Source organism: Artemia sp. Qi Xiang Cuo, chromosome 3, assembly GCF_049724085.1.
Source record: "Artemia sp. Qi Xiang Cuo chromosome 3, ASM4972408v1, whole genome shotgun sequence".
Lineage (NCBI taxonomy): Eukaryota > Metazoa > Arthropoda > Branchiopoda > Anostraca > Artemiidae > Artemia > Artemia sp. Qi Xiang Cuo.
Window position 1 is genome coordinate 52409849 of NC_142796.1, and position 24199 is coordinate 52434047.

The following is a 24199-nucleotide window of genomic DNA, read 5'->3' on the forward strand; positions in this document are numbered from 1 at the left end:
TGGGGGGATATAATGTCATATAGAAAGTGTTGTCGTATTAACTTGACTAAGGTTCTTTCGATTGGAAATTGAGAGGGCTATTGCCCTTTTTATTAGTCGAAAGTAATCAGAAGAAGAATCCCCCCCCCCAACGCCCATCATTTTCCTAACATTTCCGATCAAGATTTTAATATGGTCATTTTGTTCAACGTAGTTGAAAGGTCTGGAAATTATGTCTTTAAGGATGATAACCCTCCCCCCATAGTCCTCATGACGAGGGTTATAAGTTGTGCCCTTGGAGCATATAACGTTTTTATAGAATGTTTATTCATTAAAGCTTCAAAAAGGGCTCATTCGATTAGAATTTTGATCCGGCTAGTGCCTTTTCAATCTAATAATTCAATAATCAAATAATCTACCAAGCATACAACTACCACAAATCAATATCAATAAATAAATGAAACCCAAAACAAACAGAAATTAAAATAAGTCAAAGTCAAAACGAGCAGAAATTATTCTGAGTAGGTTTCTGAACACTATGCTTTCTAAAAGACAGAATATGATTTGCACTTTACTGAAAAAAATTCTTTTAAATGTTTTCACTTAGCCGATAACTTTAACAAAACAAAAATTAATTAAGAATATAAGCATATGTATATAAACTGACAATGCACATTTTTTCAGTAAATTCATTTGAATTTCTTAAAGTAAAGTATTAATTATATTCTGGCTTTTAGAAAACATTGTGTTTAGAACCCTACTCAGCTTAATTTCTCTTCGTTTTGAGTTTGACTTATTTTAATATTTCTGTTTGTTTTGGGTTTCATTTATTATTGACACTGATTTGTGGTAGTTATGTGCTTGGTAGATTCTTCAATTCTCTTTTTGTTCATTTTTGGTTTAATGGAGTTCTTTACCTTTTTTTGAAAAACTTTTTTGTGCAAAATTTTTTTTTGATTAATATAAATAATAGACAGCAAGATCAGGGCTCAATCATGCTTTGCTACTATACAGTCTTGGTGCGTATAGAAGCTCCGCTCGTATGCTCCTACGTCCTCGTCCATGGGACCACTGATGGCAGATCAAATGAGAACCCTGGAACGCGTATTTTCGTAGAAACTTTCTCAAAACGTCTTGTAAACCAACTCGAGACTTTGAAACCTGCTTGTAATTTCTGAAAACATATAATTTCTAATAATACTATTACAATACTAATTACAGATTTTTATATATGTATTTGAATAAATTAATTTAAAATTCGATTCTTCTAAAATTTGTCTTACAAAGGTGGAGCCAAGTTTTACGTTCAAGAGAAATCTGACTTATCTACCCGTGAAAAAATTGAATGTCGCTTATGTTTATTCGTTCTCCGGAGCGCTTGCATCTCGGTTCGGCTTTGTGTAATGGTTGAGATAGGGAATGATCATACTGTCTATTATTTATTATTTACTATTATTTACTATTATTTATTTACAGTGGTTCTTACGAAGTGTCAGATCCAAGGCTCAATTAAATGTGAAGGGGGGGGGGCTAAAATCCCTTTAATCTAGGATTATTACATTCAAATTTAATATTAGTAAAAAAAATGGTTTGAGGAAGACAATTATCCCTGAATAAAGCATCCGGTTTCTTTAGGAACTGATGCTCATACACAGGTTCTGTTCATTTTATATAAAAAGTCTTTTTAAGCACTATAAAACAGTAGCATAGCGAGCAAGGGACCCTGGAGGGGGCCGATCCCCTCATATACGGAACAATTTCTGCTCTTAATTTTTAATTTGGCACTTTATTCTGGTTAAAAAAAACCTGTTTTAGTTAATTTAATAGCTAGAAAGCCTAACGGCTATATACCATCTCAAAGTTGTACATTCTGCATTAGTATTTTTCGCAAATGGATTTTCTAATAAGAAATGGACACTTAAGTCCCACAAGAATATCCTAGGTCAAAGAGAGAAAATTCTTTCTTAGGTTTATCCCTTGTGCTCATTATCAACAAAGGAATAACCTCAAAATGGTCCAGAAGAGGTACCCTGTGGAATCAACTGTGCTTAATCTGTAAACATGCTTGCCAAACCTCGTGTAACTGAATAAAGACAAATAATATGTATGGTCAGAAGAGATTCTCTATACTAAACTCTATCTTCACAACCAGCCAAAGTATTTACATTCTAAGCTTAACTATAGAGACAAAGAGAGTTTTATTTTCTATAATTCTATGGTAAAAAGGGTTCCTCAATTTCATTGGTTTATATGTGTGGCACATTTTCGAGAGCCAACCATTTATTCCTTACTTTTTCAGAGACAAATAACCCCTTTTTTTAAACCTGAAAGGTTTTAAAATTACTTATCATTTATAAAAATTTAAGCTAGATAAAAGAACGAAACAATAGTTTCCACATGATTGGTTGGTCTGCGTGGAAATTTAAACCAATAAAAAGATCGAAACGTGTCACAAAATGTTTTACAAGTAGTTCGTCTGTTCTCTTGTGATTTAACTTTCCATGCCTTACCAACCGAATAGTATTTACTGTGACAGTTTAACTTTTGTATGGCTAAGCTCCAAGGCAAGTACGCTATTGAAATGTGTTTTCCCACAAATTCAAAGTTTAAGAAATATGTACTGAGCAAGGTATTCAAAATTTGCATCAACACACTGTTAAACGATGCTTAAATTTCCTTCAACATTGTGGGGACTAACAGTGTGTTACTTATTATGACTTTTATTCAATACAACCTAAAGATATATTACACAAATAGTATTGGCCATTCGGCATGTGCGGTTTATTATTGAACAAGTCTTCACTCAAATAATCCTAAATTACAAAAGAACAAATATAAAAATTAATAAAAATATTTCACATAATATCTAATAACTGTATAGAATATTATTTCAGAAACTTCAAGAAATATGTTATTTCAAGAAATATTTTTTCATTATTATTTCAAGAAATATTTTTTCAGAAACTAAACGAGAAGGATTTCTGAATGGAAATGAAGTTTTCTTTTCCAGTCTGCAGATTTGGGGCTTAAGATTCTTCATGAATTTAAAGTTTAAAAAATATGTATTAAGGAAGCATTGGTTCCATTACACAGAAATATAAGTGGGAGGGAGGTGGGACAGGAACGTCTTTATAAAAATGCTACCAAAAAGGAGTATTCTCAAAATCTAGATGGGGGTGAGTGCCCCCCTTAGTAATTGCTGAAATTAAGGAGTTTTAAGGTTACGCGAACCCCCTATTGCACTACTCTTAATTTTTTTCATATTATGCAAACTATCAGTCAGGCTTTATATGCAGTAGGCCTACAATTAAAAAATGTATTAAAAATTAGATTCTTGAGCCATGTACAGTTTTTCATACAATAGACCATCGCTAAAATATAAGTAAATTATAATACTTAAATAAAAAAATAAACAACAATGATTAAATATCACGTAAAAACTTATCATAATACAAAGCATCATTTATCACTAAATAAATTTTTCGAAAACTAGAAAATAAAAAGTTCTAAATGCAAATAAAGTTTTTCTTTTCCAGCTCGTAGAGCTAAAGCTTAAAGCTCTTTTCAGTAAAACCCCTGAAGTACCTAAAAAAGCGTAAGAACATAATTCCATTTGCTGTGTTCTAAATCCAAAAAAATAATACTTGGTTTTGTGACATGATTTGTTAATCTTTCTGTCTAAAATGTTATAAATTTCTCTAGCAAAAACTCGATTGTAACGTGTATACGGTTGGTGGGGGAAAAATGAGGTTACATTTTTGGATTTAGTATATAAAGTAGCAGCAAATAAAAACCTGAATAGTTGTGGCTTAGTTTTTTTTTTAAGTCTAAGACACCTTAATTTCAACAAAACCTTTACAGAAGCATTGACACAGAAATCTTTGGAGATGGAACAATTCTGAAAACGTATTTTAAGACAGAATAAAAATTTTGTATGAATTGTTCATCATAAGAATCACTCAACAACAAAAAAAATACATTTGAGCATCAGATGCCCCATTTATGTCCAAAACTGAGCCATGTAGTTCAATTTTTTTTAGAAATTAGACACTCATCTAGAGGACTATTAGTCCAAAAGACTTTGATGTCGTTGGTGTCCATGAGCCTTAGGCAGCCTGGTCGTGTGCAGACTGGGACAGCAAAAGAAAAAAAAAGAAAAGAAAAGATGTACCTGATCGTTCCTAAACCCAAGACACTGAAATATCACGATAGTATCGCATGAAATATTTAGTTTAGAGTTGAGACATTCAACTCAAAATCTTCGTATAGCAGTTGTCCATCGTAGCCCATCAATGAGAGTTGATAGCACTTTAAGAGTTGGGAACGGAATTGTCTTATTCTGCCTTCCTCAATCCAATCAAAAATTGTGGTTGTTGGTGACTTTACGGAGATTGAGTTTTGGTGTAAAACATGTTACAATAGCACAAGTTCTTCTACAAGTTTCGGGCTAAGGCTAGTTCAGACACTTGATGATAGTTTTCTTCATCAGTATGCTGCTGAGCCCATTAGGTTTTGTATTAGAGCAAACCCGGGTGCAAATCCTTGTTATAGCTAGGCACTGACCTGACCTTGATAGTCTTGAATATTTGCCTTTTATAGGCAAAAGAGATCACTTGGTATTGTTTTTATGTGTTAATATGAATGTTCTGTTTAATCTTTATTCAAATTCGTTTTGTTATTATTCTAAAGGTGGGTTCGATAAATTAAGCAGTTTTTGCGTTCTACTGATATTGTTAGCAATTGTCAACATTTTTCCATAGATATATGCACAGTATTTAAATTTATCCGTTATGTAGTAGTAGAGGGGTGTGAAATGTTTCTTCCAAGGTATTAAAATAGAGACGGTTTAAAAAAAATGCAAAAGCCTGCCAAAAATTGCTGTGGAAGCAAAAATTATGAAAATTAAACTTTGGAGAGACTATTTGTTGGTTAAAGGTGTTAAATCCTGGTGTGTATTCCAGAGAGCAAGAAATTCTCCCACAATTTCTTGCGATCAAACACTGAATAAGTAGAGTCGATTATCGCGGGCTCCTTGCAAAGCTGTCCAAAGAGGCATTGGTAGGTGTGTAATTAGGGGCAACAAAAATTAATCTCTATCGTCCATAGTCTTCAGTGATCCAGTCACTGGTGAATCTATTGGTGATGATAAGAGGAAGGCAGTAATTTTTACTGAAATGTTTTCAGCTTTTTGTTTTAAATCTTGCTGTCCATATGTAATCTAATTCCATGCTGGTAGTTCCTTTATTGAAAAATATGTCATAGTATGGCAACTTAGACGTTGCACATGAAAATGCACAACAATTACCCATGATCTTTCTGTTGATAAGGCCCCTGATGCTGATGGTGTTTCTGATGATATTGTATTTAAATTGGCTTCTTGTTTAGCCACTCTTCTTGTTTTTATTTTTAAGCTTTGTTTAGATTTTGGTAAATGCCCTTATGCGAGGAAACAGGCAATGATAAAACCGCTTCATAAAGGTGGATCAAGGTGAGATTTCAGTAACTATTACCCTATTTCAAACATTTGAATTTTTTCAAGCACTATTTAAATAGTGATCATTTATTAGGCCCAAAATAATTTTGAACAAAGTGATCACAAAATGGCCTTAGAAGAAAAGATTTTCAAAAGACAGCGATTTTATCTCAAAGGTTTGCTTGTGTTTTGCCTTTCTTGGCAGGCGAAAGGCGAATAGTGTTTGTTTTCTTTTTTAATAAGTGTATATCTCATCTCATATCTCATGTGTTTGTATTGATTTTTTAAAGAATTTTACAAGGTTTCAACACCTCTGCCATTGAAAAACTGCTAAAATTTGATATAGAACTCTGGCCTGAGTTACGGATTTCCTAACATCTAGGTCAGAAACTTTTAATCATTGTTTTAGCGAGACAAGCCTATGGCTTACCCCGTTTTTTGTTTATAATAAGAACTGTTGACTGTTAAAAACGGAACTAGAACTGTCTATTTTGTATAAAATGAGCCTCCTGCTTAGTTTTTCGGATCAATCTTTCCCAAAGAATTTGCTGAGGTAGGAAAAAACAATGCATTGAAAACGTATAGCCTTTACTTGACAGCAGCAGAGCAATGTCCCCGATATGCACTGTTAAACGAGAGATGGAGAACTTGTATGGTCGCTTGTGAGGCTTAATTAGACTCAACAAGAGCGAGCTTAACCAGTACATATCGATTGCAACATTTTATTAAGAAACCTGAGATAAAGAAATGATGAAGTATCTCAGGTCAATAATATTTTAAAAACGAAGCCAGACTTGAAGAAAACACAAGGTTGCCATGGAAATACCTATTTGGATCAATTAATTTGGCACAATCAGCTCTGTCATAGGCAGCGCACTAGCGCTGCCTAAGTAAAGAACGATGTGGGCACAATATGTTTTTTTTTCTCCATACCCGGGCACTTAGTATCGAAGGAGTTGTCGTAGAAACTTTAAAAAGGGCTCATTCGATTGGAAATTGGAGTGGCTAGTGCCCATTTTAATAGCTGAAAGTGATTGGAGGGCAACTAAGCCCCCCCATGCCCATCGTTCCCCCAAACACATCCAATCAAAATTTTGAGATATCCATTTTGTTAATCCTAGTTGATTTCCGAATAGAAAATATGTTTTGAGGAGGACACTCCCCCACAACCCTCAGGGCAAGGGGTTCAAGTTATGCCCTGGGGGCATATACGGTTTTTATAGAAGGCGTTGTCGTAGAAACTTCAAAACAGATTCATTTTATCGGAAATTCGAAGGGCTAGTACCCTTTTTAATATTCGAAAGTGATAGGAGGGCAACTAGTCCCCCAGGCCATCATTCCCCCAAACACATCCAATCAAAATTTTGAGATAGCCATTTTGTTCAGCGTAGTTGGTTTCCAGATAGAAAATATGTTTTTGATCAGAACACTCCCCCACAACCCTCAGGGCACGGGTTTTAAGTTATGTACTGGGGGTATATAGGTTTTTTTTTATAGACGGCGTTGCTGTAGAAACTTCAAAAAAGGCTCATTCGATTGGAAATTCTAAGGGCTAGTGCCCTTTTTAGTAGTTGAAAGTGATAAGAGGGCAACTAGCCTCTCCCCAAGACCATCAATTCCCCAAACACATCCAATGAAAATTTTGAGATAGCCATTTTGTTCAGCGTAGTTGATTTCCAGATAGAAAATATGTTCTTGAGGAGGACGCTCCCCCAGGGTAAGGATTTTAAGTTATGCTCTGGGGGTATATAAGATTTTTATAGAAGGCGTTGTCGTAGAAACTTCAAAACAGGCTCAATCGATTGGAAATTCAAAGGACTAGTGCCCTTTTTAATAGTCGAAAGTGATTGGAGGGCAACTAGCCCCCCACACCCATCATTCCCCCAAACACATCCAATAAAAATTTTGAGATACGCATTTTGTTCAGCGTAGTTGATTCCCAGATAGAAAATATTTTTTTGAGGAGGACACTCCCCCGAAACCCTCAGGGCAAGGGTTTTAAGTTATGCCCTGGGGGCATGTAAGGTTTCTTATAGAATGCGTTGTAGTAGAAACTTCAAAAAAGGCTCATTCGATTGGAAATTCAAAAGGCTAGTGCGCTTTTTAGTAGTCGAAAGTGATTGGAGGGCAACTAGCCTCCCCCTCAACGCCCATCATTTCCCCAAACACATCCAATCAAAATTTTGAGATAACAATTTTGTTCATCCTAGTTGATTTCCAGATAGAAAATATGGTTTTGAGGATGACACTCCCCCAGATCCCTCAGGGCAAGGATTTTAAGTTATACCCTGGGGGCATATAAAGTTTTTTATAGAAGGCGTTGTCATAGAAACTTCAAAACAGGCTCTTTCGATTGGAAATTCAAAGGGCTACTGCCCTTTAAATACTCAAAAGTGATTGGATGGTAACTAGCCCCCCCCACGCCCATAATTCCCCTAAACACATCCAATAAAAATCTTGAGATATCCATTTTGTTAATCGTAGTTGATTTCCAGATAGAAAATATGTTTTTGAGGAGAACAATTCACCACAACCCTCTGGGCAAGGGGTTTAAATTATGCCCTGGGGGCATATACGGCTTTTATAGAAGGCGTTGTCTTAGAACCTTCAAAAAAAGATCATTCGATTGGAAATTCAAAGGGCTAGTGCCCTTTTCAATAGTCGAAAGTGATTGGAGGGCAAATAGCCCCCCCCCTCCCACGTCCATCATTCCCCAAACAAATCCAATAAAAATTTTGAGATAGCCATTTTGTTCAGCGTAGATGATTTCCAGATAGAAAATATGTTTTTGAGGAGGAAACTCCCCCACAACCCTCAGGGCAAGGGTTATAAGTTATGTCCTGGGGGCATATAAGGTTTTTATAGGCGTTATTGTAGAAACTTCAAAAGGGGCTTATTCAATTGGAAATTCAAAGGGCTAGAGCCCTTTTTAAAAGTCGAAAGTGATAGGAGGGCAACTACCCCCCCTCTCATGCCCATCATACCCCCAAACACATCCAATCAAAATGTCGAGATATCCATTTTGTTAATCGTAGTTGATTTCCAGATAGAAAATATGTTTTTGAGGAGGACAATCCACCACAACCCTCTGGGCAAGGGGTTTAAATTATGCCCTGGGGGCATATACGGCTTTTATAGAAGGCGTTGTCTTAGAACCTTCAAAAAAAGATCATTCGATTGGAAATTCAAAGGGCTAGTGCCCTTTTCAATAGTCGAAAGTGATTGGAGGGCAAATAGCCCCCCCTCCCACGTCCATCATTCCCCCCACCAAAACCAATAAAAATGTTGAGATAGCCATTTTGTTCAGCATAGTTGATTTCCAGATATAAAATATGTTTTTGAGGAGGAAACTCCCCCACAACCCTCAGGGCAAGGGTTATAAGTTATGCCCTGGGGGTATACTTCAAAACGGGCTCATTCAATTGGAAATTCAAAGGGCTAGAGCCCTTTTTAATAGTCGAAAGTGATGGGAGGGCAACTACCCCCCCCTCATGCCCATTATTCCCCCAAACACATCCAATCAAAATTTTAAGATAGCCATTTTCTTCAGCGTAGTTGATTTCAAGATAGAAATTATGTTTTTGAGGAGGAAACTCCCCCACCACCCTCAGGGCAAGGGTTTTAAGTTATGCCCAGGGGGCATATAAGGTTTTTATAGAAGGTTTTGTCGTAGAAACTTCAAAAAAGGTTCATTCGATTCGAAATTCAAAGGGCTTGTGCCCTTTTTAATTGCCGAATAAAGTGATTGGAGGGAAACTAGCCCCCCCCCACGTCCATCATTCCCGCAAAAACAGCACATAAAAATTTTAAGATAGACATTTTCTTCAGCGTAGGTGATTTCAGGATAGAAAATATGTTTTTGATGAGGACGCTCCCCCACAACCCTCAGGACCAGGGTTATAAGTTATGCCCTGGGGGCATATAAGGTTTTTATAGAAGGTTTTTTCGTAGATACTTCAAACAAGGCTCATTCGATTCGAAATTCAAAGGGCTTGTGCACTTTTTAATTGCCGAATAAATTGATTGGAGGGAAACTAGCCCCCCCACGCCCATCATTCCCCAAACACAGCCAATCAAAATTTTAAGATAGCCATTTTCTTCAGCGTAGTTGATTTCAATATAGAAAGTATGTTTTTGAGGAGGACACTCCCACAGAGCCCTCAAGGCAAGGGTTTTAAGTTATAACCTGGGGGTATATAAGGTTTTTATAGAAGGCATTGTCATAGAAACTTCAAAAGGGGCTCATTCGATTGGAAATTCAAAGGGCTAGTGCCTTTTTAATAATCGAAAGTGATTGGAGGGCAAATAGCCCCCCCCCCCCCCCCCACGCCCATCAGTCCCCCAAACACATTCAATAAAAATTTTGAGATAGCCATTTTGTTCAGCGTAGTTGATTTCCAAATAGAAAATATGTTTTGAGGAGGACACTCCCCCACAACCCTCAGGGCAAGTGTTTTAAGTTATGCCCTTCGGGCATATAAGGTTTTTATAGAAGGATTTGTCATAGAAACTTCAAAACAGGCTCATTCGATTGGAAATTCAAAGGGCTAGTGCCGTTTTTAATAGTCAAAGGTGATTTGAGGGCAACTAGCCCCCCCCCCACGCCATCATTCCCAAAAAAACATCCAATAAAAATTTTGAGTTAGCCATTTTGTTCAGCGTAGTTGATTTCCAGATAGAAAATCTATTTTTGAGGAGAATACTCCCCCACAGACCTCAGGACAAGAGTTTTAAGTTATGCCCTCTGGCCATATAAAGTTTTTATAGAAGGCGTTGTTGTAGAAACTTCAAAAAAGATCATTCGATTGGAAATTCAAAGGGCTAGTGCTCTTTTTAATAGTCGAAGTGATTGGAGGGCAAATAGCCCCCCCCCTCCCAAGCCCATCATTCCCCCAAACAAATCCAATAAAAATTTTGAGATAGTCATTTTGTTCAGCATAGTTGATTTCCAGAAAGAAAATATGTTTTTGAGGAGGAAACTCCACAACAACCCTCAGGGCAAGGGTTATAAGTTATGCCCTGGGGGCATACAAGGTTTTTATAGAAGGCGTTGTCGTAGAAACTTCAAAAAGGGCTCATTCAATTGGAAATTCAAAGGGCTAGAGCCCTTTTTAATAGTCGAAAGTGATTGGAGGGCAGCTAGCCCCCCCCCGTGCCCTTCATTCCCCCAAACACATCCAATCAAAATTTTTAGATAGCCATTTTGTTCAGCGTAGTTGATTTCCAGATAGAAAATATTTTTTTGAGGAGGACACTCCCCCACAACCCTCAGGGCAAGGGATTTAAGTTATGCCCTGCGGGCATATAAGGTTTTTAGAGAAGGTGTTGTCGTAAGAACTTTAAAAAAGGCTCATTCGATTGGAAATTCAAAGGGAAAGTGCTCTTTTTAATAGTCGATAGTGATTGGAGGGCAAAAAGCCCCTCCCCCCTCTCGAGCCCATCACTCCCCCAAACGCATCCAATAAAAATTTTGAGATAGCCATTTTGTTCAGCGTGGTTGATTTCCATATACAAAATATGTTTTTGAGGAGGATACTCCCACAGAACCCTCAAGGCAAGGGTTTTACGTTATGACCTGGGGACATATAAGGTTTTTATAGAAGGCATTGTCGTAGAAACTTCAAAAGGGGCTCATTCAATTGGAAATTGAAAGAGCTAGAGCCCTTTTTATTGTCGGAAGATAATTGGAGGGCAAATAGCCCCCCCTCATGCCCATAATTCCCCCAAACACGTCCAATCAAAAGTTTTAGATAGCCATTTTGTTCAGTGTAGTTGATTTCCAGATGGAAAATATGTTTTTGAGGAGGAAACTCACCCACAACCCTCAGGGCAAGGGTTTTAAGTTATGCCCTTAGGGCATATAAGGTTTTTATAGAAGGCGTTCTCGTATAAACTTCAAAAAAGGCTCATTAAATTGGAAATTCCAAGGGCTAGTGCCCTTTTTAATATTCGAAAGTGATTTGAGGGCAAATAGCCCCCCCCCTCCCACGCTCATCATTCCCCCAAACACAGTCAATAAAAAATTTGAGATGGCCATTTTGTTCAGCGTAGTTGATTTCCAGATAGTAAATATGTTTTGATGAGGACACTCCCCCACAACCCTCAGGGCAAGTGTTTTAAGTTATGCCCTTGGGGCATATAAGGTTTTTATAGAAGGGGTTGTCGTAGAAACTTCAAAAGGGGCTCATTCAATTTTAAATTCAAAGGGCTAGAGCCCTTTTTAATAGTCAAAATTGATTGGAGGGCAACTAGCCCTCCCCCTCATGCCCGTCATTCCTCCAAACACATCCAATCCAAATTCTTAGATAGCCATTTTGTTCAGCGTAGTTGATATCCAGATAGAAAATACTTTTTGAGGAGGAAACTCCCCCACAACCCTCAGGGCAAGGGTTTTAAGTTAAGCCCTTGGGGTATATAAGGTTTTTATAGAAGGCGTTGTCGTAGAAACTTCAAAAAAGGCTCATTCGATTGGAAATTCAAAGGGCTAGTGCCCTTTTTAATTATCGAATAAAGTAATTGGAGGGCAACTAGCCCCCCACGCCCATAATACCCCAAAACGCATCCAATATAAATTTTAAGATAGCCATTTTGTTCAGCGTAGTTGATTTCCAGATAGAAAGTATGTTTTTGAGGAGGACACTCCCCCAGAGCCCTCAAGGCAAGGGTTTTAAGTTATTCTCTGGGGGCATATAAGCTTTTTATAGAAGGCGTTGTCGTAGAAACTTCAAAAAACGCTCATTCGATTTGAAATTCAAAGAGCTAGTGCCCTTTTTATTAAACGAAAGGGATGGTAGGGCAAATAGCTCCCCCCCTCTCACGCCCATCATTCCCCCACACCCATCCAATAAGAATTTTGAGATAGCCATTTAGTTCAGCGTAGTTTATTATCAGATATAAAATATGTTTTTGACGAGGAAAATCCCCCACAACCCTTAGGGCAAGGGTTATAAGTTATACCCTGGGGGCATATAAGGTTTTTATTGGAATCTTTGTCGTAAAAAACTTGAAAAAGGGCTCATTCGATTTGAAATTCAAAGGGCTAGTACTCTTTTTAATAGTCGAAAGTGATTAGTGATATTTTTTGTTGTTGTTGTTGTTGTTTAGACCAGGGCACTTCGCATCGAAGGAGTTGCCATGGGAACTTCAAAAAGGGCTCATTCGATTGAAAATAGAGAGGGCTGATGCTCTTTTTAATAGTAGAAAGTGATTGGAGGGCAAATAATACCCCTTCTACTCCCACCCTCCCACGCCCACCCTCCCATTTGCCCACTAAGTTTAAAAACTAAATGTTGCCTTAAGATTAAATCAAAATGCACTGTGATAATGCTAATTCCCAATAAGGCATCTCAACAGTATCCCAAGAAAAACTGAGGGTATTATGTTCAATCTTTCGGGGCTACTTCTGCTCTTAAAATCTATCCAATTCAAAATAGCGTAAGTGTATCCAAGCTATCAAAGAAAGTAAACAGATTTTTTGGCGAATGGTATCAAGTTTTCCATTTCAGGTCAACTAGAGGAGGTATGAAACTAAAGTAAACAGCACTTTTTGTGTCCAGATTTATAGAAGGGTTTATGTGGTTAAAAATTGTTGAAAATTTTTCTCCAGCATACAAATAGCAGGCCAAACTATAAAGTCTTAAAAAACGAAAATCTTTAAAGTATTGTTTTCCTTTTCCCTGAAAAGACAATGTCAATTTAAAACGAACAGAAATTAATTAAAAAAACTGTTTCCACAAAATAAGTTTTTCAAAGAAAAGTAAAGAACTCCATTAAAAAAAAGATGAGCAAAAATAAAATCAAACAATCTACCAAGCGTGAAACTACCACAAATCAGCATCGATAAATAAATGAAACCCAAAACGAACAGAAACTACAATAAATAACCGAATCAAACTCAAAACGAGTAGGAATTAACCTAAGTTGGGCGCAAAACCCCTATGCCTTCCCATGGCTAGAAAAAAATTGCACTTTACTGGAAAAATACAAATGAATGTCCATTGTCAGTTTAAAATACATATACTGATATTTAGTAATCAAAATTTTAATATTATTTGATTCATTAAATAAAAACATTTTATTTTTTTCAGTAAAGTGCAAATTATATTCTGGCCATGGAAAGGCATAGGGGTTTTGCGCCCAACTTATGGTAATTTCTGCTCGTTTTGAGTTTGACTCGGTTATTTATTGTAATTTTTGTTCGTTTTGGGTTTCATTTATTTATTGATGCTGATTTGTGGTAGTTTCACGCATGGTAGATTATTTGATTTTATTTTTGCTCATTTTTTGTTTTCTTAATTAATCTGTTAGAAAGGGTAGTAGATAAAGTCCCAAGAGGAAAGAATTTCGAACATTAATCTAAATTATTGTAAAGATTTGATAATTAGTTTGATAATCTGAGAAATTTAACTATGAAAGTCATTTAGTAGAAAACAAGCAAATTTTTATGACCAGGAGTCCCGTTGTTCCTGCCTGGTTTTCCCGTTGCCATGTACGGATGTTCACTTACGAGAATTTTAGTCCCATGAACCATAAGTAGGCTTGGTGACGTCAATATTTAGGATCAGAGTTAGCCTTCAAATTTCGAATGGTAGCATCATCACTCCGTCTGACGAAGTGGCTTAGGTATCAAATAGCCAGTCCCGAGCTTTGAAAAGGAGGAGGGATGGGCTGTGGCCTGCAATCCCCACCCGGAACCTTGAGGGCATTCCTCAGAGGAAACTGAAATGACAACTCAAACATCAAGATTCAGCCTCGGATTGAACCCCTTAATGAAGACAACACCAGTTTGCCCAAGGACAAGATTTATGAGAGTGAATAATAACCTAAAGTTTGGTTTTTAAAATGTACAAACAATGTCTCAATCATCCAAAAAAAGAGCAAGTACAAAATGTGGTGACAGAATACCACCTAGACCTACTAGCATTGACAGAAGTTAGGTGGACTGGATAAGGAATAAAAAAGCTTTATGCTGGCCATACCATCATATGTGCGGTACAGCGTATAAGCAAGAAGACGGAGTTGCCGTAATGATGCCAAAGCAGACCCACAAGTCACTCTAAAAAGGGACTCCTGTATCAACGGGAATATTAACTGCAAGGTTTTTGGGAACACGAGATAAAAAGTCAGTCGTTGTGTGCTACGCACCTACAAATGAAGCCACTGATGAAAAAAAAGCAAGTTCTATAGAACACTTGAAACCGCAGCCAAAGATTTATCAAGACATGACGTTGTTTGCTTCCTTGGTGACTTTAAAGCTAAAGTAGGAAATGTCCGATTCTTCAACCCACAAGTTCTTGGCACACATGGTCTTGGTCAATGAAATGAAAATAAGGAGCTTCTAATTGATTTTGCCCTAATAAATGACTTTTGTAGTTGGTGGTTCTCTGTTTCCTCACAGAGACGTCCACAAGTACTCTTGGACATGCCAGATGGAATGAACAAAAATCAGATTGATCACTGCCTTATAAGCAGAAAATGGAGATTGATTCTACAAGCTTTTCAGGCCTATAGAGGAGCTGACGGATCAGATCATAACCTTATGGTAGCCAAACTCGGTCTAAAATTAAAGAAGATATGAAACAAAAGGACAGTCCCAAAACCTGTTTTTGACTCTGAGAAACTCCAGGACCAGACATTAAAATAGGTTTTTATAATGGAGCTATACAATAGATTTGAAGCTCTATCCATACAGGAGGAAGCTGAATGTGAAATAATATGGGAAGTCATGAAGGAATGCTACCAAGATATAGCTAAATCACCTCTGGGCTTCCGTAGGAGTCCTAAGAACCAGTGGATATCCGAGCAAACTTGGCAACTAATAGATGAAAGAAAAAAGATAAGAATGTCTGTTCTCCAACAACAAGTCCCTGATCGTTTTGTTTTCCATGTTGTTTCCTTGTTTTTATGTTGAAGGAATTAGTTTGAAATTGCTTGGTTAACCTTTCAGCTGTAGGAGAAAAAAAAACTTCTTATGAAAAGAGTCTCAACCAATAGTAAAACAATATTGCAAGTAGACATCACATTTTATAGAATTATCCAGTAAGTTTATCGCAGATCATTTCTGGTCTTCATTCTCGGCGCGAACAAAAAGCTCCTCCCTCTTATTCATGAATTAGCGGGTTAGTCTGTATGCGTCAATCAATGAGAAATGGTTCGAAATTGTATCATTCATAATTGTGAAAGCAGAAAAAAACTTGGTGAGCCAGCCAAGTGGTTTGCGAGTGTCCCATCTCACAGGTATGACTTAATTTATATACAAATTATGACTTAATCTATTTTTTACAAACAGTGGACTCATCTGATTGGCCTATGTAGGATTTTGCAAAAAAGGGGGCGGGGGGTTGATGAAATTTGATTGAGGCACCCCTTGCCCCCTCTTGGATCCGCCACTGGATTGTTTATCATTCTTTTTTTCACGTCGTGATGTTTATTTTCTATGATATTTATTTTCTAGATAAGACTACTTTCGTTTTCAATCAATGTTTTCGTACGAATAGTTGTGCTGAACCTTTTCGCGACTTTTATAAACATCAAACACTTCTGTTTGAAACCTTGCACTTTACGCGAACTTGGATAGCGATAAGGGTTCCTGAGTTGAGACCAATTTTAGGACTTCTGGGTTCTCAATTATTGGTTACTTTGGCAAAAGTTGCCATAATAGCTCCATCCAAGAAAGTACCAAACGTCTGTTAAGAAGTGTTTTTCGTAAAATTCTTGGAGAATTTTCGAGAAAATTGAAGGACATCACACATTTTAGTTGGCAGATCCAAAATTTTACAGGGCTTTGCTGAAAACTATGATAGAATATTCTTCGGATTTGTATATAGTTCTTTTATATATTATATATATATATATATATATATATATATATATATATATATATATATATATATATATATATATATATATATATATATATATATATATATATATATATATATATATATATATATATATATATATATATATATATATATATATATATATATATATATATATATATATATATATATATATATATATATATATATATATATATATATATATATATATATATATATATATATATATATATATATATATATATATATATATATATATATATATATATATATATATATATATATATATATATATATATATATATATATATATATATATATATATATATATATATATATATATATATATATATATATATATATATATATATATATATATATATATATATATATATATATATATATATATATATATATATATATATATATATATATGTGTGTGTGTGTGTGTGTGTGTGTGTGTGTGTGTGTGTGTGTGTGTGTGTGTGTGTGTGTGTGTGTGTGTGTGTGTGTGTGTGTGTGTGTGTGTGTGTGTGTGTGTGTGTGTGTGTGTGTGTGTGTGTGTGTGTGTGTGTGTGTGTGTGTGTGTGTGTGTGTGTGTGTGTGTGTGTGTGTGTGTGTGTGTGTGTGTGTGTGTGTGTGTGTGTGTGTGTGTGTGTGTGTGTGTGTGTGTGTGTGTGTGTGTGTGTGTGTGTGTGTGTGTGTGTGTGTGTGTGTGTGTGTGTGTGTGTGTGTGTGTGTGTGTGTGTGTGTGTGTGTGTGTGTGTGTGTGTGTGTGTGTGTGTGTGTGTGTGTGTGTGTGTGTGTGTGTGTGTGTGTGTGTGTGTGTGTGTGTGTGTGTGTGTGTGTGTGTGTGTGTGTGTGTGTGTGTGTGTGTGTGTGTGTGTGTGTGTGTGTGTGTGTGTGTGTGTGTGTGTGTGTGTGTGTGTGTGTGTGTGTGTGTGTGTGTGTGTGTGTGTGTGTGTGTGTGTGTGTGTGTGTGTGTGTGTGTGTGTGTGTGTGTGTGTGTGTGTGTGTGTGTGTGTTATATATATATATATATATATATATATATATATATATATATATATATATATATATATATTTATTTATATAATTATTGGCGCGTACAAACAGCTCCTCTCATTTGATCTGCCATCAGCGGTCTAATTACCCTGGAACACGTATTTTGGCAGAAACTTTCTCAAATGCCTTTGAATCCAGCTTGGAGACTTCGGAAACCTATTTTTAATTCCTTAAAACATCTAATAATAACATTGCACTACTAATTACCGACTTTTATGTATGTATTGGAATAAATTAATTTAAAATTAGTTTCTTCAAATCAGTGTTCCAACGTTGAAGCCAGGTTTTGCGCTCCAGAGAAATTCCGGCTTGTGTACCCGTGAAAAGACTCCAATGCCGCCCCGATGTTTTTAGCACGTTCTTCGGAGCACTTGCACCTCGGTCTGGGTTTTTATAATGGGTGAGATAGGGAATGATCATACTGCTAATTCTATAGACTGTGGTAGACATTTACAAGTCTACTCGCCATCAGATGTTATAAAGTCAACCATTTTTGTGTAGCATTATCACCTGTCAAATCTCCACATGAGTCTCTGTTCTGACCCAATGTTATTATTTGCCAGATAAGAAGTAAAAGCTTGAAGCATAGATTTAGATTATAATAATTTCTCAAAAACGGCTTCTCCACTTATGTTCCACCTAATTTTTGTGTGTCTTAGACTTTTTATGACACATATTATACCTTTTAGTTTATTTTTAGTACAATCAGTACTCATTCCAGTTCAGTTAAAACACTTTGAAATGCTTTCCTTACTTCAAAACACTGAATACTAACAATGACCAACAATGAAAAATTTTGCCGAGATTGATCTTTTGTCACCAAACCTCATTTTTGAGGAACTGAGATTCTGAAGGTGAGAATTTCTGTTATAAGAAAAGAAGGGAATTTACTTGTAGAAGGGGGGGGGATTGAGGAAAATTTTGTTTGGGGTCCAGAATGGGTTCTTGAAAGACCTGACTGTAAATGATCAAAAATATTGTTATTAAAGGCTTACCGGACACCTTTAGATATACAAAGAGCAACAGGGGTGGATCACTTCCTATTTGACATACATATAGTCCGTCATCACTGATTCTGATTTCGTTAATCTTCAACCTCCATTCACTGGGGTACTGGTAATCTACTGTATATCTGCTATCTGATGTATATGCAGTTCTTCCAACAGTTAATAAATGTAACTCAGTTTTAGTCTTTTTTAACCAGGATACCTACCAAAAAAAGATTCAAAGATATACACAAGGGTTATACAGAAGCACAAGTAAATACAAAACAATATATGAAGAAAACCTTACAAGACTCGGTTTTTAGTTAAACGAGCTATCTCAACTAGGTTTCACTTCGTTTTAGTTTTTGGGGCCTGGATACTGATGGGATACTAGATAATAGGCAAGGCCAGTTCTGGACGCTCTTGCGCCAGGGGCAAAATCTTGATTACCACCCCTCCCTGTATCCCAAAAATTTTCAGAACAAATTTAAACAGAATTCTCATTTATTAAAATCTGAAAAAATCATTGTTTATTATAAATATAAAATATCACAATAATACATTAAAATTATTCAAATTCGATCCACGTACTTTTATTTTCAAGTATCGGTGATGAAGGTATGGGAACAAAAATTAAAATATCGGATTCAATTTGCTTATAGTTCCTGCCAAAAGCATCCTCTGATTTATTTAAATAAAAATAAAATTTCAAAAATTACAAAATGGTTATAACCGTCAGATTATTCATTTGAAATTTTGAGCCCCTAAAATTCCTATGTTCACAATGCTCTTTACTTAGGCTGCACTATTACGCTGCCTATGAAAACAAAAAGGAGATAACTCCGATTTGTAAGCACCGAAATCTATAAAATGCTATAACTAACCGATTATTCTTTTGTGTTTTTCAAACCAGCAACGCAAATAGTTTTGAAACTGCTATAGAAAAGTGTTCTCAAGATTTCCTAGTCTGGGGCCTGAGACCTGAGCCCCTTTCGCCTACACCTCCTAATTGACGGAAGTAAACCTTTCTAATCTTCACGATGAATCGAGATGATCGTATTTAATTTTTTTTCGTTTTGGGTTTTATTTATTCTTTAATTGTAATTTCTGGTCGCTTTGAGGTTGAATTATTGTAGGTTTTTATTTCTTCTGATCTTAAGTTAATGTGGCCTTTGTTTTTTTTCGAAAAATTTCTTTTCCGGAAAGTTTTTTTTTATTTTTTAGTAAAAAATAAATGTACCCTGACCTGATCAAAGTGGTGAAAAAAACTTTTTTTTTATTTAATTTTTGAACGTTTTTGAGTGAATGCAGGTTTTGATTTTGGCTCACGGTACATGATTAATTAAAACAAAATTTGAATATTAATTTTACTTTTATTTGGTTAAATGACTTTCTCGAAACCTGTTTAATTCTATTTACGAACGTTTTTATCAGTAATAAATATACGTATATAACGAATTAACTTACGTAACGAACTTCTATATTCATATATTTTTAATACGTATATTAGGGGGTTCGTCCCCTAGGCAATACCTTGCTCTTAAAGCTAAAGTTCGCATTTTGTTCCAATTCTTTAAAAATGGCCCCTTAATCACAAATGCCGTTAATTAGAACAAATAACTCTTATGAAAGTACTAAAAAATCTTTGGCCTAAAGAGCGAAGTATTGACTAGGGGGTGAATCCAATTATATACGTAATGTTTTCTGTCGTTTTAAGTTTTGATGTTGCTCCTTACTTTCAGTTGAAAAACTTTTTTTTTTTATATATAATTTCTTATCTTTTTTTAAATAATTATGGGAAATCCGGAGCCCCCGTCATAGCAATGTCCCTTCCCCCATGAAAACTTCCTTCATGGAAAGATCCTCTCACATAACCCCCGACCCCCTGAAAACGTCTGTATACTTCCCAATAACCAATAATATATGTTAACATTGGGTAAAGTTGATAACTTTCAGCCTTTCCCCCAGGGACTTTGGGGGATTAAGTCATCCTAAAAGACATAGTTATCATATTTTCGACCCTGCTGAACAAAATGGATATCTCAACATTTTGATCGGGTGACTTTGGGAAAAAATGATCGTGGGAGGGGGCCTATTTGCCCTCCATTTTTTGGGTCACTTAAAAAGGGCACTAGAACTTATATTTTCCGGTCGAATGAGCCCTCCCACGATATTCTAGGAATAATGGGTCGATACGATCACCCCTGTAAAAAAAAACAAACAAAAAAAATAAACAAACAAATAAACACGCATCCATGATCTTTCTTCTGGCAAAAAATGCAAAATTCCACATTTTTGTAGATAGGAGCTTGAAACCTCTGCAGTAGGATTCTCTGATTCGCTGAATATGATGGTGTGATTTCCATTAAGGTTCTTTAACTTTTAGGGGGTATTTCCCCCTTTTTTCGAAAATCAGCAAAATTTTCTCAGGCGCGTAACTTTTGATAGGTAGAACTAAACTTGATAAAGCTTAGGCCTATATATTTGAAATCAGCATTAAAATCTGATTTTTTTGATGTATTTATTGGTATCAAAATCCAACTTTCTACAGTTTCGGTTCCTTTTGAGCCGGGTTGCTCCTTACTTGCAGTTACCACGAACTGTTTGATACAGCGTGTCCAGACTATCCGTTTTCTGGAAAAATGGAACGGAAATCATGAACACAGGAAAAGTAGTCAAGACATGTCGTTTTTCCAAAGAATGTCTGAATGAGTTTATCAGCTATCCTAGGGCCATAGTCCGTATCTTTTTTTGGGGGGGGTGTATTTTCTGTGGGGGAGGGGAACACAAACAAAAACTTTAAAAACGCACCAAAAACTGTTTATATGCATTTTTTTAGGTTTTTGTTAGTGAGACATATTTTTTTTGGGGGGGGGAGGGGGGTAAAACACGCTAATCTCCCTGGATACACCCTGAACTATCCTCGTCAAATCTTTTTTTCTGAGCAAAATTTAAAATAAATAATTTTACAGCCTAAGCGAGACACTTTCCCTTTTTCTGCTCTAAACAGGTTTATAGTTTATAGTTTCTGGTGGAAGAGCCAAATGCGATAGCAATAATTAGCTATGATTGTTGTAATTAAAGAGGCCAAGTGCATTAAGATGAAACTCTTAGGGATTTTTTTTTGGGCGGGGGGTGGTTTTCAATTAATCGAAAAATATGCATGCAGGTTTTCAAAAGGGCATATTAGTAATTAAATAGGCAGCGCAGCGCTATAATAGAAACTTTTAAAGTAGCTCATTCTATTGAAAATGAAAAGTTCTATTGCCTGTTTTAAGACTCAAAAGAAATAGGAGAACATGATCCCCTTCCCAATCCCATTATTTCTCCAAACATATCCAATAAAATTTTGTGACAGCCATCTATTGCAGCATAGTTGAAAGGTCCAGTAGCAATGTCTTTGGGGTTGTTTGGGATGTCAACCCCCCGCAGTCCTCAGAGCAAAGAATGTAAGTTATGCAGTGTGCCCATTGTGTATGTATAGTATTTTTTATTGGGAAAGAGGGTGTGTTTGACCTTAGGTGTTCAAAAAGACCAAAGGCATTCAAGTGAAGATTTCAGAGAACGTCGAGGAGAAAGTACAACTAAATCAAAACATAATATGGGCATTCTTGCCATACAAGGGGGAAAAACCAGTGACGATATTGAGTTGGAATGTTAAGGGAATGACGAGGAGGATGGGCAATTGACGAAGGGTATGTTCAGGGGGAGTGTTGAAAGAACTAAAAATAATTATGTACATGTTTCCACTATTGCTATTAATGCGGCTGATACTACTACCACTTTTACTGAGGTTCAGGATAATAAGCTACAATTTTTAGGGAGCAGCGTCCACATATTGCTACCAATACTGCTGCTGCTACTTCTGGAACTATTGCTATTTTTGCTGCAACTACTACTACTGAGGCTAAAGGTAGGAAGTTGAAACTTTCACGGAATGTTTAGGGGAATGTTGACCTAAATAATACACACTTTTTAAAAGCAGGTTATCAAAATGGCAGATCAGCAGTATTCTAGGAATGGTTTAGAATATTAAGTTTAAATTTTCAGGATATATTAAGGGGGATGTTGAACTAGGCAAAATGCAAAATGTCCATACTACAACTACTAACACTACTACTACATCTCCTACAACTACTACTATAACTGCTACTACTACTACGACTGCTACTGCTACTACTATCACGACGACTACTACTAGTACTACTGAGGCTAAGGATATGACACTGAAATTTTCAGGGCATGTTGAAGAGAACAGTGAACAAAATTGAAACAAACTATGTGAAAGAATACTTTTTAAAGGCTATAACCACCATATCTAAGGAGAAGTATAGAGCATTAAGTTGAAACTTTCAGTGCACGTCAAGAGGGATGTTAAACCAACCAAAGGACACTATATATACCACTCCTATAAATTTTACTACTACTGCTAATACTACTATTAGGGATAAATGTATTCAGGAGACATTTTCATATAATGTTTGAGGGCATGTAGAATTGCATCGAAGCACGCTGTATATATGCAGACAGTCAAATGGATGTATTTGCAATATCAGGAACCGTTTAGAGTAATAGGTTGATGTTCAGCTAATTAAAAAGAAAATATTATGTGCATACTATTACTTCTGGTTGTTCCTACTACAGCTGTCAGTACTAGCATTACTAACGTTAATGGTACTAATTTGAAACTTTCAGGGACCGTCGAGGGAGATGTTGGGCTATGTAAGAACATAGTATAAGTATATCCAGGTTATCAAAATAGCATAGATACAATTTTCTAGGAGTAGTAATAATTTTCTGCGGCTAGCCATCTCGGTGCTAAGGCTAGCCATCTCGGAACAGGCTATCCTCTAACATTTTAAATGGTAAATTAAAGCTAAAGGGAAACGGGCTCCAATAGCATATATTTCTTTTTTCTGTTGGTTTGGTGTTCCGATTGAGGTTCGTTATTTTTATTTATTTTTATCATCCAATAAGATACTTCATATCGTCCAAACCTAAAACGAGGTTGAGACAAAGAGAAATAAAAGTATGCTCAGAGTAGAGTAGCACTTAGTAAAATGAACTAGCTTTACGGTCCCAATAAAAAAGTTACTTTATACTGCAATATTACTTTAGTTTCATATTACAGTTTTCTGCCAAATTATTAAGAGAAAATCAACTCCCAGGAGCTATCTTTTGCTGTTTACCTTTGAAAATAAGGAGATATGATTACATGTTTCATTTGATAATGCCTTATCCACAAAGCAACAGCATCTTCGTATTTGAGATCACACCATACCTTTTTTAGTTCCTTTTACTGCATCAAAGGGTTTCCTATTACAAAGTTTTCTCTTTCTCATTATCTTTAGTTTCTAGCTAGACAACAATAATTAAGGATATTTTTCAAGGTAAAAAAGCTATTATAGCAAGGAAAACAAGATGTTAAAGATTTCAACTCATCTTAAAAATAAGAAAGAATACACCATTTTATTAATTGTACGAACCGGGAAGCGCAAAATTGCTAAATCAGACTTTTCTGCCGTTTGTTTTTCTTATTTTTAATTAAACTAATCTCAAAGTATCTCATGAGTGATAATGTTTAATTTGACATTGAAGATATATATAGAAATAGAAAGATATTTGATTTTTAAAGTTACAATTGTCATGGCTACATGAAAAAAAAAACAACAACAAAAAAACACACACACGCATACAGCAGTATCCCATCCACTTTCTGAAGAAAAAGTCTTTAGGTTCCATTCCCAATCTAGTATATTTTAATGTCTTTACTATTAGTAGAATGGCCTTATTGACTCGTGTCCCTCACCCCTGCTGCCATCTACAATTTAGTTTAATACTGACATTACCACGTG

At 36.0% G+C, this 24199-nt stretch overlaps 1 protein-coding gene across 2 annotated transcripts in view; it reads right to left on the reverse strand.

The window, feature by feature from the left end:
* LOC148954267 (limbic system-associated membrane protein-like) overlaps positions 1–24199 on the reverse strand; it is a 423287-nt gene that overhangs the window by 128643 nt on the left and 270445 nt on the right. For both annotated transcript variants that reach the window (XM_089086138.1, XM_089086139.1), the window contains exon 3: positions 18354–18567. In XM_089086138.1, coding sequence (XP_088942264.1) covers positions 18354–18567 — 214 coding nt within the window. The remainder of the gene's footprint in view (positions 1–18353; positions 18568–24199) is intronic.